The sequence below is a fragment of the Schistocerca nitens genome, chromosome 4, assembly GCF_023898315.1.
Source record: "Schistocerca nitens isolate TAMUIC-IGC-003100 chromosome 4, iqSchNite1.1, whole genome shotgun sequence".
NCBI lineage: Eukaryota > Metazoa > Arthropoda > Insecta > Orthoptera > Acrididae > Schistocerca > Schistocerca nitens.
The window spans coordinates 935,661,226-935,680,474 of record NC_064617.1 but is presented as its reverse complement, the minus strand read 5'-3'; the positions used below and the strand labels follow the sequence as shown (position 1 = coordinate 935,680,474).

General features: G+C 37.5%; 2 protein-coding genes across 2 annotated transcripts in view; both read left to right on the top strand.

The window, feature by feature from the left end:
• The window catches only part of LOC126253573 (longitudinals lacking protein, isoforms A/B/D/L-like), a 236,755-nt gene extending 236,414 nt beyond the window's left edge, over positions 1-341 (top strand). The window contains exon 4 of the transcript XR_007546004.1: positions 273-341. The gene's annotated coding sequence lies outside the window, so the exon portion shown is untranslated. The remainder of the gene's footprint in view (positions 1-272) is intronic.
• Positions 342-17,102: 16,761 nt separating this feature from the next.
• On the top strand, positions 17,103-18,346 carry LOC126252794 (zinc finger protein 1-like). The gene is made up of 3 exons (XM_049953730.1): positions 17,103-17,201; positions 17,367-17,423; positions 17,671-18,346. The coding sequence occupies exons 1-3, from the start codon at positions 17,165-17,167 to the stop codon at positions 18,102-18,104; spliced, it is 528 nt and encodes a 175-aa protein (XP_049809687.1). The 5' UTR covers positions 17,103-17,164; the 3' UTR covers positions 18,105-18,346.
• Positions 18,347-19,249: the final 903 nt, after the last annotated feature.

The following is a 19,249-nucleotide window of genomic DNA, read 5'->3' as shown; positions in this document are numbered from 1 at the left end:
ACTGTTAGCCAAATGGTGTTTTTATATCTGTCTTTCCATTAGTGTTTTTGTTGTGTTGCAGCTGTATCACTGTATATTTGCAACAGAAAGCATGTAATATGTAAGTGCATGCAGGGACAGTATAACTGTAGGCACGTGGCTGGAGAGATTTGTTGTATTATGATAAAGAGATTTTACATTGTTCAAATGATGTTATTTGCTACACTTTTTTTTATGAAGGTAGTAAGAACAGCACACGTTCAGGATGTGTACGCTGTTTCTTTCTCTTTCAGGAAGTCATTCTCCATGGAGCACTTCAGTAGTAGAACCACCAAGACAACAGTTTGAGTGCATTCAATGTGGTCGACAGTACTCAAGCAAGGATAATTTGGGGAGTCATTTGCGCTTTATATGTGGGAAAGAGCCACAGTTCCAGTGTCCGTTCTGTCCAAAGAAGTGCAAACTAAAAAGTAACCTAGTAAAGCACGTCAGGCGGCTACATCCGGTTCATCAGCTTCTTCATATATAACAACATACAACATCCTGTTTTATCCAAATTTGATCATAGTATCACAAAATGTGTAGAATGTGTTATGCTCAGATTTTCTACTTTTGGTCATATATGCTGTTTTATAGTACTTTACTAGGAGAAACATGATTCGAGCAAAGTTGGGAACTGACCAAACTGCACGTGTGAAGGTATTTGTCTTTTCATTGAAAATTGTTATCAAATTGATTTTCGGTTGGGTCCTCAAAATTGTTTTCAAATTGCTGTGGGGCTGTGTCTTGAAGAGTTTGAGAAGAAAGATTGCATAGTAGCCAACAACTGATTATAATATATACAAGTCCTGTTGCCAACTCTGCCTTTGAAAGGTTTGTATCTCTCAGACATTAATTGCTAATTACTATGGGAATTAAAAACTGATAAGTTCAAGATGTTCCCTTGTGGTTTGCTTGTGAGACATTAAAATAAAGTGTCTTGTTTACTCGTATTTCACTGCACTGCATTGCAGATTTTTTAAAAGTTGTAATAGCAAATGAATTCTAGCTCTTTGTCGTATAGTAACATGTTGATTCTGTATTGGAAACTATAAATCAGTCACACTGAGTAACTCAAGTAGCAGTATGTCTAGGTCATCTTGTTTTTCTGGGTGAGTTGAATTTATGACTGTTTGTGAATGCATCCATTTATTTATTGAGAGAATACAGGATCATCTTACAAATAAGTTGTTCAAAGGTATGACATCAACCACTACTTGTTGATTGAAATAATATATTACTTTTAAAATATAAATTAATACCTTTCACTTGATTTTTAATTATCTTTTTGCAAGTATTTGTAATATCTGAGAGTAGGTGTGAGAACAATTTTTGAGATGGTGTATTTGATGAAGAAGATAAAAACATTAGTATGTCATAGAAATTAGTGTCTTACTACAGATATACTGTTGTGCAGTGGCAAACTCACCTTTCCTCCTCCTCCTGTTTCCACTCCATCTTTCCTCCCCTAAAATTGTCCTTGTGTCACCACTCTCTTCCTGCTGCATACCCTATCATTCTCAACACATTTCCCCCATCCTTCCGTCTCATTCATTTTAATGGAATGAGGAAATATTCAGACATACATGACAGACTTATTCCATATACCACAAAAATATAAACTAGAGATAAATAGTGGTAGTGTCTTTGTTTAGTAATCAAAACATCCTGGGTCCCAGGGTCAATCTTGGCCACTGCTTACATTTTGAATAAAAATCATCAGCAATGGCAGACAAAGAATGCTGGCATAATGACTCACCCATATGCCCTTCGAGTGGGAAACTGCTCCTGAAAGGTGGAAGAATTCGCAACAAAGTTCAACAGCATGTTTACACAGAAGGCAGTGTAAACTACTACATCAGACAAACACTGTCCCTACAGGACATGTTGCTTCGAATTGAAAAAGGGACTTGTGATCTATCCTTTGGCATAAAATTCCAAATAATTACTCCCCCCCCTCCCCCTCCCCCCAATAATTCCTTTGCCTCACAGTGTATGTCCCAGTCAGTTAAGAGTTCCTGTCCTTTTGTTAACCAGGTTTAGGAGAGTTCTTTGTTCTTTTACCCTTTCTGCTACTTCATTGTTCTCCATGCTATCTACCCATTTTATTTTCTCCAATTCTTCTCCAAATCCATTATGCAATGCTTCAATTTTGTCTTTTTCTCTTTTCTTCAATGTCCCTGTTTCACAGCCGTACAGAAATAGACACCTTTATCTTAACTTCCAACCCCAGTTCGTTGCATAAGAAGCATTTCTTTTTCTGGAACAGTTGCTTTGCTGCTGCCATTCTTAATGTTATTTCTTTTTCAGTTCTCCAATTATCAACATGTTCCCCAAATATCTGTATTTCATTTTCGTATCTTCATCACCTTAGTTTTCCTTTTGCTAATTTTAACTCTGTATTCTTGCAATCCTTTTTCATGTGTATAGTGTTCTTTGAAGAAATATAATAAAGAAGATTAGCTTTCCAACACACATTAACTGTGAAATGAATGTGAACTTACGTATTCAATATTTGTTCACTCTTTCTGCTAGCTTTGTTGTGAAGGACAGAATAAACAGCAGCTCATCATGTCAGAAAAAAATATTTAAAATTAAATGTATAATACACTTCTAAGTAAACTCAATTTTACACTATTTTCCTATGTAAACAGCTACTTCTTAGACAGTTAATTTGTCTCTTAGTAGCAGGAGGGCAAGCATATAATCCTTATAGATACTGTCGTATAGACATACCTGCATTTCAACTTACTTTGATCACATTTTCTCTGTTACATCTAAGACATTGTTACTAAATCTGATTCTACATGAAAGCCATGCTTGAGACAAAATGTAGTATCTGAATTAAAAATAACTTTAGCATAGCAGATAGAGAGACAAATTAGAAAACACCATTAAACTTCTAGCAACCGAAATTTTTGAAGAGCCTTTCTTCAGGAAAAGGGAGAGAGATCAAAAATAAGAGAACTTCTACAGGATAGGTTTTACCAAATACAGGATTAGCAGGTGCTAAGGAATTTCAAGGTGCTCCAGAGTAAGAATTGAAATTTGAATTCCAAAGTATCAGGAATGAGTCAAACAGAAGCAGAAAATAAATATGGAGACACTAATTAGAGAGGAAGGAGGAAGGGTGAACTGAGAGAGGCTAATATTACAGAATAGAGATACAAATTGGTATGCAGGCAGGCTGTGGGAAAAAATGGAAAAGCCATGGAAGAGACTGGTATAAATTAAGACCCACTGCTAAAAGATTGAAGTATGAAATGAAAAATAGGTATGAATCTTTTAAAGTATGGAAGTACTATTGTTAGGGACTGCTTGATGGACACTAGTGGTGACCCAAATATCCAGCATCCAGTTGTTCTGTTCCTTGTGTCTGTATGTGTCAAGCTCTATTCATTCCTGTGCCAGTGGATGAGAAGTAGATGCTCTTCGTGTTACCAAAAGATTGTTAAATTACCATTAAGGACACTTGCAGTTATAATTAATACTTTGTAATATTGCACTTTGTTTAATAGTAGTGCTTTTTTATTTTAAATTGGCTGCTCTACCTTTCCCATTATTTGTGAGCGTCTAAAGGTCAGTTATTACTTTTTGAATCTCTGTGTTTGCCTGATGTGAGTAACATGGCACATTTGATAGTTACTTAAAAATTTCGTTCCACAGAGTCTGTTACTTTGTACACACACTCCAAATCCGTGAAATTGTGGACAACTGTGTGACAAAATTATACATCAGAATCTAATATTATTGTCTGTGGATTGTGTTTCAGATGACAGCAGTTGGCTCCAAAGGACGGGTGGGTGGTCAGGTGTAATAGATAGTGTCAGTGATGGTAGCTTTGTGTGTAGTAAGTGTGGGCATGTGTATCAACATAGGAAGTCTCTGCAGCGACACTTGAAGTATGAATGTGGCAAGGAACCTGGTTTCAAGTGCCCATTTTGTAAGAAAAGAAGTAAACTTAAAGAAAATTTAAAGCAACACATTAGGCATATGCATTGGTTCTTATTTCAGTCACTGTGAAAGATATGCTTGTAGATAGTGTGGTGTAGGTCTGTTTCATTTCCTTTTACATCACACTGAAAGTCACTTGTCTGAACATTGTGTAAATGGTTACCCCAAACATATGTTGGATAAGACTTAGAATTTGTCTCTCTCTATAGGGACAGTTTAAATCAGCTGAATACTTGGGTGAAATGAAAGACAATTACCACAGTACAAATGTTCATGACATTGTGCGTTAAAAAGAATTGGAGAAACATTTGTGTGCTCTAGCGTAAACTCCCCAATTTGCTGCTACTTATTCTCAGAAGTTGTTCTATGTTGGCATAAGCTGATGAACCTTTTCACAAACTGGAGTTCTTAACAATGATAATGCTAAAATGTAGTTTTATGCACATTGTAACAGGAAAATAAAAATGGTTAAAGAGATACATAAAAAGTATGAATTATTTTAGTACAGACTGCCTCCCTCCATAGAGTAGATACCTCCATTTAGTATCTGTTCCCACACATTCTTCTTAAAATCATTTTTTTTTTATTTTTTAGTTTTAATCAAAGTGGATATACTGTGTTACAGAAGTTAAGAGCTAAGTAGACTAAAAGAGTGGCCAAAGTCATCAAATATTTCAGAAATTACACATTAGAGGACTTTGTAGTTCAGATTAGTGGGTTAATCTGGTATGGGATTGCCAGCCACTGTTTACAATCGTGGTAAGAACAATGATGTTTATACTGTGGGTGAATTATTGAAATGCCAAATTCATTACCAGTATATAATTATGAGTATGTAATGTATTGTTGACTTGTTGGTTACTGCTGTTGAAATTTCTCTGTACCTTACTAATGAAGAGTTACTCTGAAAATGGTGTAAGGTTAAGTGTCTGGAGTTATGTGACTGACTTCTGCTCCGCCAGAACCTTTTTTTCAAGTTTATTTATCAATTGCTATTAACTTTCCTGTATTTTGCTATAAAATTTGAAACTTACTGGCCAGCTTCGTAATTATTCACACTTCAACTAAAACCATGCATTTTTTACTGGCAATTTCTTTGACTTACGGATTCCTACAGAAAAATAATGAATTATATAGTGTGTGTTATGTGCCACTACTATACAAAAAAGGAAGACGATCTCCAGACAGTTTAAACTTCGTTATAGTGCCTTTGGGTCATTATATGCAGCTGCTGTCTTGCCATTTCTTTTCCTATTATAACAAATGTGACTCTCAACCTGTGTAGAATGTAGTCGTTATAGTTACACACATTACGAACTTGAGAACAAAAATATGCTAGACTTTCCAAGTATTGATCATTTTGTGTAAACATTTAATTCATACTAATTGATAAGCTCCTTTTGGTACTCACCTAATGCCTGTTATCCGTTTCACCATAGGAAACTAGTAATAAAAACAATATGTTGTGTGTTTTGTTGAGTGTTGCTAGGAATGTAATAGGGGCATATATCCTCATATCATCACCAGGGCAGAAGAAACCAATGAAGTGGAGAAGCATAATGTTTCTTGACCAGCTCATGATCATCGAGAATCAATTGTGTGGTGTCAAGACTGGTAAGAAATAAAAGTTAAGCTGAAACAAATAAGGTGTTTGCACCATGTATGTGTTTGTGATAGAGGCCTGTAAGAATTTTACAAATGGGTTTGAAAATAATTTTGTGAGGTCTGAAGCTGCATAGGGACTCTGTTGAAACACATGAAAAATACTAGTTTTTAATGTCAGTTTGTCAATTATTTTCAGAGATTTGTGAAACCAACAATTTTCAGAGGCATTGACTGTTGAAGTGGGGATGCTCCAGCCAGCAACTAGCAACTGATTGAGCAGTGCTATGCCATTTACCAAAAATAAGTAAAAGAAAACAAAATTCTTCACTTGTTGTGGTAACGTAGATTTCCCGGCGTATCAAATATTGATGATTTTCACGGGTTTGCAGCCGGGTTCCATCGTCCTATTTTCTTCCCTATCGTCGTATATTTCGGCGGACCATCTGGCTGCCATCTTCAGGTGAGATTGAGTGCACAATCACGCCGGAACTGAAGAGACCTCAGATTCGGTGGCTCCTTTATACCCCGGGAACAGGCCATTGTGCGTGCGTGAGCAATGGAAGAGCTGCCCTCTTGAGAGGTGATGAATTTCAGCAGCGCCAGCGGTGAAAACTGTCAAAAGCGAGGAATCGCAAAATTAAAATGCAGCCGATCGGAAACCAGACCGTTGTTGTTTTATCTGTGATAAAACAGGATTCCACATTTTACTTAAAGGAAAACCTTTATCTCTATTAATAATATCATCAGACAGACATATTAGATAAAACAGGATTCCACATTTTACTTAAAGGAAAACCTTTATCTCTATTAATAATATCATCAGACAGACATATTTCAATTGATTCTTTCAATACGCAATCCCAGTAACACGAAACCGAGGCAATAATTTGCGTCTCATTATACGACATGTTGTGCCCTTCATTAAGACAGTGTTCAGCAACGGCTGATTTTTCCAGCTGGAGCAGACATGTATGCCATTGATGTTCCACACATCGATCTTGAACTGTATGAACAGTCTGTCCAGCGTAGGCTTTTCCGCAGTGACAGGGGATCTTGTATACCCCAGGCTTCCTCAGTCCCAGATCATCTTTAACCAATCCAAGAAGGAATCTAGTTTTGGCCAAAGGCATAAGGATGCTTTTAATATCATATTTCCTGAGGATTCTTGAAATTTTCAAAGAAATACTTCCCACGAAGTGTAAAAAAGCAACTGATTTGGAAGTGTCCACCATTGGGTCTCGTGGGGGTCCAAATTGAAAAGCACAAGTAATTTGGTGATCAGAATACCCATTCTGCCTAAAACAGCCTTAAGGTGATCCAACTCCTGTTTCAAGTTATCGCAATCCGAAACAGCATAAGCCCTCTTGAGCAGTGTGCCTAAAACTCCCAAGCGTTGATGTTGTGGATGACAACATGTGGCATGGAGGTAGCAGTCCGTATGCCTAGGTTTTCGGTATACACTGTGTCCCAAAGTCCCATTTTCTTTCTTACGTACTAAGACATCCAAAAAAGGTAATTTGCCATCTTTTTCAATTTCCATCGTAAATTTGATTCGTGGATGAAGGTAGTTAAAATGATCTGAAAATTTATGAAGAGATTCCATTCCAAGTGGCCAAACGATGAAAATATCATCCACGTACCTCAAAAAACTTGTTGGATTAAGAGGAGATGTCCAAAGTGCCACATGCTCAAAATCTTTCATAAAGAGATTGGCGACAATAGGGGAAAGAGGACTCCACATAGCCACACCGTCAGTTTGTTAAAAAATTGCTTCATTAAATAAAAAATACGTCGATGTCAATACATGGCGACACAGCTCACTAGTTTTGTCATCCGAGAGATGACCAATTAACAATAAAGACTCCTCCAAAGGTACCTGAGTAAAAAGTGAAACAACATCAAAGCTCACTAGAAGGTCAGATGTTCCAAGATGTAGAGACGTCAGGTGTTGAATAAAATTGGACGAGTTGGATACAACAACCATCCACATCTGATGACATCAGTCGCCGCCGGACTATTATTAATTTTACCGACAAGACATTGGACGAAGCCACTTTGTCGGTTTTGGAGAAAGGCTTGAATTTCATTCCCACACCGAGACATTTGCCTACTGTCGATATTATCAGTGCTGTGGAGCAGGCCATCGCCCGTTTTCCAGAAGATCGGGCAGAAGAAATTAGACAGCAAGTCTCTCATCATCTTCGTCGAGCACCACCACCACGGAAAAACATTTCTTCTAGTGAAAGGAAGGCCATTCGGTCAGTGAGGGAAGATAAGGATATTTTAGTTCTTCCTGCTGATAAAGGCAGTGCCACTGTTCTTCTTACTCGTGAAGATTATCTGGCAAAAATGGCTTGTTTGTTGGAGGATTCTTCATACTGTAAGCTACGAAGCGATCCTACTGATCGGATAAAGCGGAAGACCATCTCTCTTATTAAGAAGAGCTCATTGCCTGAGGACATCATTAAAAAACTTCATCCAGGGGCGGCAGTACCACCCAGATTGTATGGTCTACCCAAGGTACATAAACCTGGGGCACCTCTTTGTCCGATCGTTAGTAATCTGGGCCCCCCTGCTTACAATTTGGCCAAATATCTTGCTTCTGTTCTGAGCCCACACGTTGGGAAGTGTGAACACCACATATCCAACTCATCCGATTTTATTCAACGCCTGACGTCTCTACGTCCTGGAACATCCGACCTTCTAGTAAGCTTTGATGTTGTTTCACTTTTTACTCAGGTACCTTTGGGGGAGTCTTTATTGCTAATTGGTCAGCTCTTGGATGACAAAACTAGTGAACTGTGTCACCATGTATTGACATCGACGTATTTTTTATTTAATGAAGCAATTTTTTAACAAACTGAGGGTGTGGCTATGGGGAGTCCTCTTTCCCCTATTGTCGCCAATCTCTTTATGGAAGATTTTGAGCATATGGCACTTAGGACATCTTCTCTTAAACAAACATGTTTTTTGATGTACGTGGATGATATTTTCATCGTTTGGCCACGTGGAATGGAATCTCTTCATCGATTTATAGATCATTTTAACTACCTTCATCCACGAATCAAATTTACGATGGAAATTGAAAAAGATGGCAAATTACCTTTTTTGGATGTCTTAGTACATAAGAAAGAAAATGGGACTTTGGGACACAGTGTATACCGAAAACCTACGCATGTGGACCGCTACCTCCATGCCACAAGTTGTCATCCACAACATCAACGCTTGGGAGTTTTACGCACACTGCTCAAGAGGGCTTATGGTGTTTCGGATTCCGATAACTTGAAACAGGAGCTGGATCACCTTAAGGCTGTTTTCAGGCAGAATGGGTATTCTGATCACCAAATTACTCGTGCTTTTCAATTTGGACCCCCACAAGAACCAACGATGGACACGTCCAAATCAGTTGCTTTTTTACCCTTCGTGGGAAGTATTTCTTCGAAAATTTCAAGAATCCTCAGGAAATATGATATTAAAAGCGTCCTTACACCTTTGGCCAAAACTAGATCCCTTCTTGGATCGGTTAAAGGTGATTTGGGACCAAGGGAGCCTGGGGTATACAAGATTCCCTGTCACTGTGGAAAAGCCTACATTGGACAGACTGTTCGTACAGTTAAAGAGCGATGTGTGGAACATCAATGGCGTACACGTCTGCTCCAGCCGGTAAAATCAGCCGTTGCCGAACACTGTCATAATGAAGGGCACAATATGTCGTATAATGAGACGCAAATTATTGCCGCGGCTTCCCGTTACTGGGATTGCGTATTGAAAGAATCAATTGAAATATGTCTGTCTGATGATATTATTAATAGAGATAAAGGTTTTCCTTTAAGTAAGATGTGGAATCCTATTTTATCACAGATAAAACAACAACGGTCTGGTTTCCGACCGGCTGCATTTTAATTTTGCGATTCCTCGCTTTTGACAGTATTCATTGCTGGCGCTGCTGCAATTCTTCGCCTCACAGAGGGCAGCTCTTCCGTTGCTCGCGCACGCACAACGACCTGTTCCCGCGGTATAAAGGAGCCACCGAATCTGAGGTCTCTTCAGTTCCGGCGTGATTGTGCACTCAATCTCACCTGAAGATGGCGGCCAGATGGTTCGCCGAAATATTGTGTTGTCGTCAGGATGATGGAACCCGGCTGCAAACCCATGAAAATCGTCAGTTCTTCACTTGGTGTTGCAGTTCTATGAAATGGCATATATGAACCAGAAATTGGTAGGCTCAGTATTCCTCTTTCTTTCTGTCTATCTTTCTTCACCCTTTAGGATAACAGGAATGGGTGTTGAGAATGAAAATATATGAGAATAAAATAACTAATGATATTACTCAATTTTTGACAATATAATGTAATTGGATAGCCAAATCTACTCACCAAGTAGAGGCAGAACAAGCACATAAAAGAAGGTTATAATTATGCAAGCTTTTGGAGCCATTGGCTCCTTCTTCCGGCAGAAGGGTTGAAAGGGAATGACTAAATCAGGCTTTCCTTCTCAACCTGTCCTGTAAGTCTCACCTGACCCGTGGTTCTGGGTGACTTTTCCAAAATCTACCCCTTTTCCTGGACCCATCCAGTCCTTTTCCTTCAGCCCTCTTCCTTCCCCTTCAACCCTTTTGGTGTAAAGAAGAGCCACTGACTCCAAAAGATTACATAATTATTATCTTCTTTTATGTGCTTGTTCTGCTGCCACTTGGTGAGTAGGTTTTTTTATGCATCCAATTACATTATAATGATATTACATAGATTCACATCATTGGAATTAGTTGAAATTTCACTTATCACCTTTCTACAGATTGCTTTACTTGCATCCATTGCAATTCTGCATTTATCTAAAGATTTACTTATTATTTCATATAATCACAATATGTGATGATCCAATATTACCATGGTCACTTACTTCCATGATTTGGATGTTTGCATCAATATGAAATGCATATGAAGTACTGTAGTAGCGCAGCTTCACAGAATGAGAATGCTGCTGCTATCATTCTATTTGATGCATTGTAAAATGTTTAATATGGCTTTCTCCAACAATTACAACACCTGATCACCACTTATTTTTGTGAATCCTTCTACCAGTTTCTTTCTCTTGCATCTTCAAGACTTTTGACTGAGCTTCACCTGTAGTCATAATCAAAGGCCTTCAGTAGGAGGTACCATCTGAGCCAGATGGATGTAAGAGGTCGGCACGCACGCACCCACCCACCCACCCACACACACACACACACACACGAACCGATCCTTCCTTATGACTTGCAAGTTGGGGCACCCGGCTGGGATTAGCAGTAGCAAAGTTTTTGTGAATCTGCACTACACATCAATATTATCCTCATTAGATTCGGCAAGTAAGATGACACTTTGGACTGGTATTTGGGAGGGGTTAAGTTTAGATCCCTGTCTGACTATACAGATTAATTTTTCCATAGTTTTTCTAATGTGCTCAAGGCAAATGCGATGATAATTCCTCTAGAAATGCATGATTAGCTTCCCTTTCATCTTTATCTTACCTGACCTGCTACAACTGTAAAGACATCATTGATAAGCCATTAAATTGTAATATTTTTTCCTTCCTTTATGATGGTACCTAACAGTTATTGCGGAATAGTTGCTCTTCCAAACAACATCCTATACAAGCAAACCATTTGCATCTTTACCTGTGGTTACTCGTACTTTAGGTACGTGGACTACGCACAGCTCTATTTGAAAAGAATAGCTTGATGTTGACCTAGGGTCGAGCCATGTGTATCTGCTTTCATGCTAATTCGCTGCTAGTAGTAACCCTTAGCTGTCAAATAGTCTGTGCATTGGCTAGAATTCTGAGTCAATAAAATACACAGAAATAAAAAAATTGAAGTTAAAGGAATAATTTAATAAAAAGGGTTGTATTGTAACATCTGTGATTGATGTAGATGATAGAGAATTATGTTGAATGATGTTTATTCAAGATAGAACATCTCTGATAAACAGGAAGTGGTCCTACAATATTCACATAAAGTACAGACAAAAAAATACCCATATCATATGTAATAAAGATATTGCGAAAGCATTATGAGAATGGTAGAAAAATCCCCAAACTAAATAGTTATCAAAAATACAGAATTTCATACAATAGGCGAAATATTCACCATTTCAAAACAGTGCGATAAAAAGAATAATAACTTGTAATATGTCTATCCTCTGTTCTGTGATAACAAGCAGAATAAGTTTAGTCCTATTCTGGAGCATATTCAGACCTCTCAAAACATAAAAGTCCCTTCAGAAGATTTGACTGTTACCCGCCAAGAATGAAACATCTATACGACGTAATCTCTCACTTCACCCCAGGCAGGTCTGGTTTCTTCAAGAACTCAGCATAGAGTGTTCAGATTCACTCCTTTGATCTCTTTACTCGAAAAGTCCCAGTCTCCACTTGACTGCCGTAGTGTTCCACTACCCAGCTTTTCTGTTGGTTGAAGGCTCTCCACCAAAATTACATCATTTTTACATTCAAAAAGCATGATTTGATCATCATGACCACTTCCTGCACTAAACTAATATGTTACAACAATATTTAAATAAAGAAATATTATAAATATTTGGTCATACTCAGATCATTCGCAATAATTACAAATCAAGGTTTGTTCATAAATAAATAAGCTAGTGTTCTTGCGCAAGTGCACTGACATTAAATGATGATGAACTGTCGTTAAATTTTGTTTAAACAGTTATTTATGCCTTCTTGACAGAAGTGTCTTTTGGTTTCCTTTTAGTTGTGGTGTCTATTAACATGTGTGATTGATCACTTCTAAATTAGCACAATTTTTTAATAGAACTTACAATCAGCATTTGAATAAAGTTACTGGCAAAATAGTAAACTGTTCATTAAATACACGAATATGACAAAATATGAGGCACTGTTGCTGTGTTCATTTGCTGTGTAATTGTAGGGAATATGATATTTTGACAAACATTTGCGTAGCAGAAATGATGTAGAAGATGTAATTAATCAAGAAATAAAATAGATACATAGACTTAGCTTTCAGAGATGATGGCTGTTGTACAATGCTATCAGCTGAGATATTGTTTGTTGAAACTGCATGAAGTGATTAAAAGTTGTTATTCAGAGGATCATTGTGTAAATGTGTATTCACTGTGAAATATTAACTTCCGCAGTTTTAATGCTATTGAAATATTGTTGTGGCTTTGGATGTGCCTCATTTTTCTGGGATCCCAAATGTATTCAGATTTGCATGAATATTTGTCTCTGATTATTGTTGAATCTCAAAGAACTGTAACTTGGCTACCTTTAAGACTGTCTGACAATCTGCGATTTCTTGGAGCATCTCCTACACAGAGGTTATGTGAATAACAGCCGTCCAAATTCCCATCTTTGGGATTTTCCCAATTTCCACCCACGCACTCCTTGTCTCTACACCTGCGCTCGTCTGGGGCAGTCATGTGATGTCCTCATCCCACTGACTCATACCCAGCAAAGCAAACAAATTCAGCTCTCCTCAGCACCAGCCCTAGATGGAAAAATAAGTTGCTTACATACTCGTAAATTTACACCTACCTTCCTTCCTTTTCCTGTCAGATTCAACAACTGTTTCCCATTTAAGAGTCAGTTTTCATGTTTTAATTTCACCAAATTCTTTATTATTTCCAAAAATAAGCTATTTAGAGGTGGAAGGCACTTCATACACTAAAGCACCAAAGAAACTGATACAGCATGCATTATCAAATACAGAGATATGCAAACAGGCAGAATACAGTACTATGGTTGGCAATGCCTATGTAAGACAACAAGTGTCTGACGCAGTTATTAGATCGGTTACTGCTGCTGCAATGGCAAGCTATCAAGATTTAAGTGCGTTTGAATGTGGTGTTCAGTTGGCACATGAGTGATGGGAAACAGCATCTCTGAGGTAGCAGTGAAGTGGGGATTTACCCATACAACCATTTCATGAGTGTACCCTGAATATCAGGAATCTAGTAAAACATCAAATCTCTGACATCACTGTGGCCAGAAAAAGAAGCTGCTAAAACGGAACCAACGACAACCGATGAGAATTAGTAAACATGACAGAAGTGCTACCCTTCCGTAACTTGCTGCAGATTTCAATGCTGGGCATGTGAACCATTCAACGAAACATCATCGATACGGGCTTTCACAGCCGAAGACCCACTCGTGTATCCTGGATGACTGCACGACACAAAGCTTTACAACTCACCTGGGCCTGTCAGTACCAATGTTGGACTGTTGATGACTGGAAACATGTTACCTGGTTGGACGAGTCTCATTTCAAGTTGTATCAAGTGGGTGGATGTGTACGGGTATGAAGACAACTTCATGAATCCGTGGACCCTGCTGTTAGGAGGGGACTGTTCAAGCTGGTGGAGACTGTAATGGTCTGGGGCATGTGCAGTTGAAGTGATATGGGACCTCTTACACATCTAGATATGACTTCGACAGGTGACATGTAAGCATCCTGTCCGACAACCTGCATCCTTTCATGTCCATTGCACGTTCCTGCGGACTTGGACAATTCCAGCAGGACAATACGACACCCCACATGTCCAGAATTGCTACAGAATGGCTCCAGGAACACTCTTATGAGAGTAAACACTTTTGATAGCCACCAAACTCTTCAGACATGATCTTTATTGAACATATATGGGATGCCTTGCAACATACTATTCAGAAGAGATCTTCACCGCCTTGTACTCTAATGGATTTGTGAACAGCGCTGCAGGATTCATGGTGTCAGTTCCCTTCAGTATATTCAGTGGCCTGAGACAGTGGTCGTATCTCTCTCTCTCTGTGTGTGTGTGTGTGTGTGTGTGTGTGTGTGTTTTGTCTACTTCAGAAAGAGGCCTTTTGGCTGAATGCTCACATCTTTAGCAGTCTTTCTACTGTGTCTGTCTGTGACTCAACATCTTGTCTACATTGTGAGTAGCAATGTATCTTTCATAATATTGTCAGGTCCCATATTAATGTGGTGGAGCACTTTCAATATGCTAAAGTTAAAGGTTAGCAGTTTCCTTCTCCCTCTTCTTTTGACATCTGTGATGTGTCTCCTAGGATTGGTCACATTTCAGGTTGGCTGTTCTTTTTCTACAGATCGTCTTGTTGACATGAAGTGAAATTCCTCTGCAGGGGACAGACAGATGGTTACATTTGAATTTTAGCTGAGAGTTGTGTCAGATTTCCAACACTAATCTCTCCCACTCCTCAGCTTGTCAGGCAGCAAGTCTGTCATAAACCTGAATTACTAAGTATGAAATAATTTGTATGTTCGTATCAGTATTTTATTTTTAAGAATGGCTATTTCTTAATACTTGGAATTGCAGTGTCGTTTCCTTTCTGTACATGTGCTTCAAGTGTTGTACTGATTTACAGGTATATCCAGTCTTCTAGACATTATTGATCAACCTGAGTTGTCTTCATTCAGCGGGATAGTTGGCAGACTCCCATTTACCTGTTTCCAGTGTGGACACACATACCGTCACCAAGCATCACTCAGAAACCATGTTCGTTTCCAGTGTGGGAAAGAACCTCAGTTTGAATGTCCTTATTGTTCCAAGAAATGCAAACTGAAAGGAAATCTCAAGAAACACATATTTGCAGTTCACACACGTGAACTTGGTAATTAAATGTTACATAGTTTTCGGTTGGGACAAAGAAGACTTGAAACTGTGAGTGAAATAGACCTTTAAGAACTGTATTAGAGCCTCCGTCACTAAGCAAATTCCAATTATGTTTGAACTATTTTGCATTGTTGTAAAGCTTTAACATGTGACCAACCAAATTAATTATGACTCCATTGCACATCGTCTGTTTAATAAAAGGTGATTGTAATGTCATATCGCCTATGTCTATTATTGAAACTTTTGGTTTACTGTGGTATTAAAAATGTGAATTAAACAGAAACTTGATTTTACTTCATTTCTTATCTTGTTTCAAAGTACAATCCTTCTCTCTTCCATTTTTAAACTTTATTGGTCAAAGCCAAGTCTTAATTAATATGTAAATTTTCTTTTATCACATCTATATGTATTATTGGCAACAAGAAGTAATATCTTCACAGCTGTCCCCTATTTTCTATTACTTAAGTGTTTTATGCACACAGTGTTCCTCCTCTTGTACAACATATCATGCAGAAAGTCATTTTTTAATAAATAAAGTAAAACTGTTGGATAAAGAGAGAAAAATGAGTTTCTTTTTGTTTTTTGACCAAGTTTTTGCAGCCTATTTGCATAAAATTTGTAAATTATTTCATAGTATTTCAAATCATAGTTGTGATTCCTTATTTTTTTTTTTGTATTAGATAGCTATGTAATGCATCTAACTATAAGGCAAGATATTATGTGGGGACACTTAAAATTGAATAATCAACCAATTAAAACTTAGAAAAGCAAAACCAGTATATTTTCAGTTTTTTGATTAAAGTTTTTTTTTAGGACTTGGTTATGCTAGTACCTACTAATGTCTAAATAATAAACAGAAGATATTGTGAGATAAGTCTTTTGTGTGCATATATTTGCAATTTTGTGAACACCATTCTGTTGTTGTAACTTTTTCATGAAAATATGTCAAAACATAACTGATTATGAGAATCCCCCCTGTCCCACTTCCACCCCCTTCAAAAAGAAATGTTTTCCAGAAGGAACTAAATTTGTAATTCAAGGAGTACAAACTATTTGCCCCATTGTTTTTTTCCATTTGTTGATAATTATTTCATCTTACCTAACTTGTGCTGCTAATATTTTAATTCCAAGCAAATCTCTGTAGTTTAATCTCTTACTGACAATTTGTTATTGCAACTTCCGTTAGCTGAAGACACTTGCTGCAACATCCAGAAAGTAAGATACTGTCATTTTTGCTTTATGTTGCATTGTTATGGCTTTTTCTTTTTGTCCATCCTCTCTCCCTCCCCCTTCCACTGCAGAAGTTGTTTTACATTTGTTCTGTAGCTCTTCTTATAGCTTTTTCTCGTATGAATTCACTTGAGGCAACCTAATTGTGTCTTCTCTAATGGATTCAGTCACATTTACGTCACTGGTTGGGGTGGTATAGTGGAAAAAGCACTGAGCTGACATTTGAGCAGTCAAGATTTAGGTTCCCTGTGGTTTCCGTACATCAGGGAAGGTGAACACCAGGATGATAGGCTTTAAAAGGCACAGCAAATATTCTTCCCCATCCTTGTTTTTCACTTCATCTCCTATAGCGTAGTCATTAACAGGAGGCTTTGTGCCTTGCATTATAGTTTTACTCTACTCTTTCTGAATATTTTTTTGTGAAAATTTTACATTGGCTTCCAAACTGCATGATTTGGTTTTAAGAATCAGGCAACCAGTAATGTACATAAATATCAAGCATTGGTGACAAAAATAATGACTGTAGATATATTGAGTTTATCTACAATTCAAAGTGTTTTATCAGATGTTATGTCACAGTTTATATACTTTGGGATAATTATTATTATTCTCTCAATTTGGGAACCAAACTTCAACATTACTTTCATAAGCAATAGAGGTGGCATTTCTGTTTTAACAGCTAGTGCAGTCCAGAACCCAATATGTGTGATATATAAGAGAAGAAAGACATGATTCCTATACACCCTAGGGCAACTGAAGTTGATGGTATGTATATATGGGAAACTTCTTTAGTTGTTTCCATTACTTTCAAATTCTCATTTTCATGTGTGATGTACATTCAGTCCTGTTCAATATGTATATAGTATAGATTGTTTATTTTATGCAGTTAAATATCATAATTTGAGAGTGTTTTCTTTAATTAAATTTTAGGTGTTCATGTATTTGGAACAGATGAAATTTCTGCCCTTTTAAAATATATGGGACTAGGTAATACACATTTGTTGAATGTCATGCTTTGTGTAACGTTAATGCAAATGTAAGAAATTTAAAAGGTATTTGGCTGTACACTGTATTCTGTGTTTGTCTACAGTATTCTCACTAGAATATGAATATTTTTCATGAACAGTATGCTCGTACTATAAATGGACCCAGTATTCTGATGTATAGTAACAATCCTTAAATGTGGCTGTTGGTTACCTCCAAAAGTAATATTTCCATTACATATTTATTCCAGAGCCTGACTTGAAATGTGGAATCAAGAAGCAACAGTTCTTTCGAAATAAAAGTATTTCTCGAAGTGGAACACAGTCTTCTGCTGAACTAAGCTCTACACAGCTAGTGCACAACAACTTTGCGAAGCAAGCTGCTCATTCATTTTTTGAAGTTGCAACACTTCTGGATTCTGACACATGGCAACTGCCAGAAGGAACACAGGAATCCCTCAAGAATAAAAGACCAACTGGAACAAGAGCTTTTCCTGTAACAGAAGGTCCAGGTGTATTTCCATGTGATAATTGTGGAAAGTCATATAAATGGAGAAGAACACTTCGTCACCACCTCCGTTTAGAATGTGGAAAAGAACCTGCATTTCAGTGCCCATTTTGCCCCTTGCGCTCAAAAAGAAAGAGTAATATTTCTGCTCATATAAGATATGTTCACTTGAAATGATTTTAAGAATCTAAACAAGTTAATCAGTCAAGTATCTTACCACTTTTTGACTGGTCTCCTTTGTAGTTTGTGTGTTGCATTTAATTCTTCATCATCCTTTGTATTTGTTTACTTCTGCTGAAATGTCATCTAGAAACAATTTACTGTTATGTTTAGTCACACAGTTAAAATGAAGCTTGTTGACTGCTTACAATGATTACTAGTGTTGAATTTATCTGTCAATAAATCTTATACCCTCATGACTGTAACAGTATTCTTTGTTTGCCTGAATAATATCATGCACAAACAGGTTAAAAGTAATCTTTTTATGACTTGATGTATTGCTGTTATTCAGCCAAAAATACATTAGTAATGTAAGTATGTTCTTTCATTTTTTATTATCCTGACATTATGCATTGAAAATTACTTCTCATTTTGTTCTTTAAATGCAAGCATCCATTGTATAGCTTATTTATTTATTTTGTGCAACACAATTTAAAGCAGTCATGCTGTTTCTGTTAAGATTACAGTATGCTAGAACAGTTGTATGTTTGGTTCTATCTTAAAATATGTTTTCTTTGTGTGTGTGTGTGTGTGTGTGTGTGTGTGTGTGGGTGGGCGGGTGGGGGGGGGGGCTGTTTTGGGGGTTCAGAGGGTGTACACTAGATGTGCACTGCCAAGCTCTGATCCTTTTATAAAAGACAGGGTGGAAACTGGTGAATCGTAATAAATTGCAGTTGGAGAAGGTTCTTCAAGAATTGAATCATCATCTGGAATCAGGTTATTGAGTTGAGAAAAAAAAGAACAGATGAGTGAATGAATGTTACATGTGTGAAAATAAAATGCTACATCTCCAGAAAAGAGGGTTTAGGCACTTAATTCAGATATTTACTATATTTTACGGACTATAAGACACACTTTCTTCTTCGAAAAATTTCCTCCAAAATTCAGGTGCATCTTATACTCGAAATTAATATAAAAATGTCCAGTGTTTGATTCAAAAGTCCTGTCAGTCTAAAAAACTACATGTATTCGATGCCACGGAAACCTCTCTCTATCTTGCAACATTGGAGTCAACTGGCGTCAGCTGTGCACCAATGCGAGGAGCATGAGTTTGGGGGATTCACAAGCTTGCTAACATTGTCTCCCTCCCACCCCCCCATCAC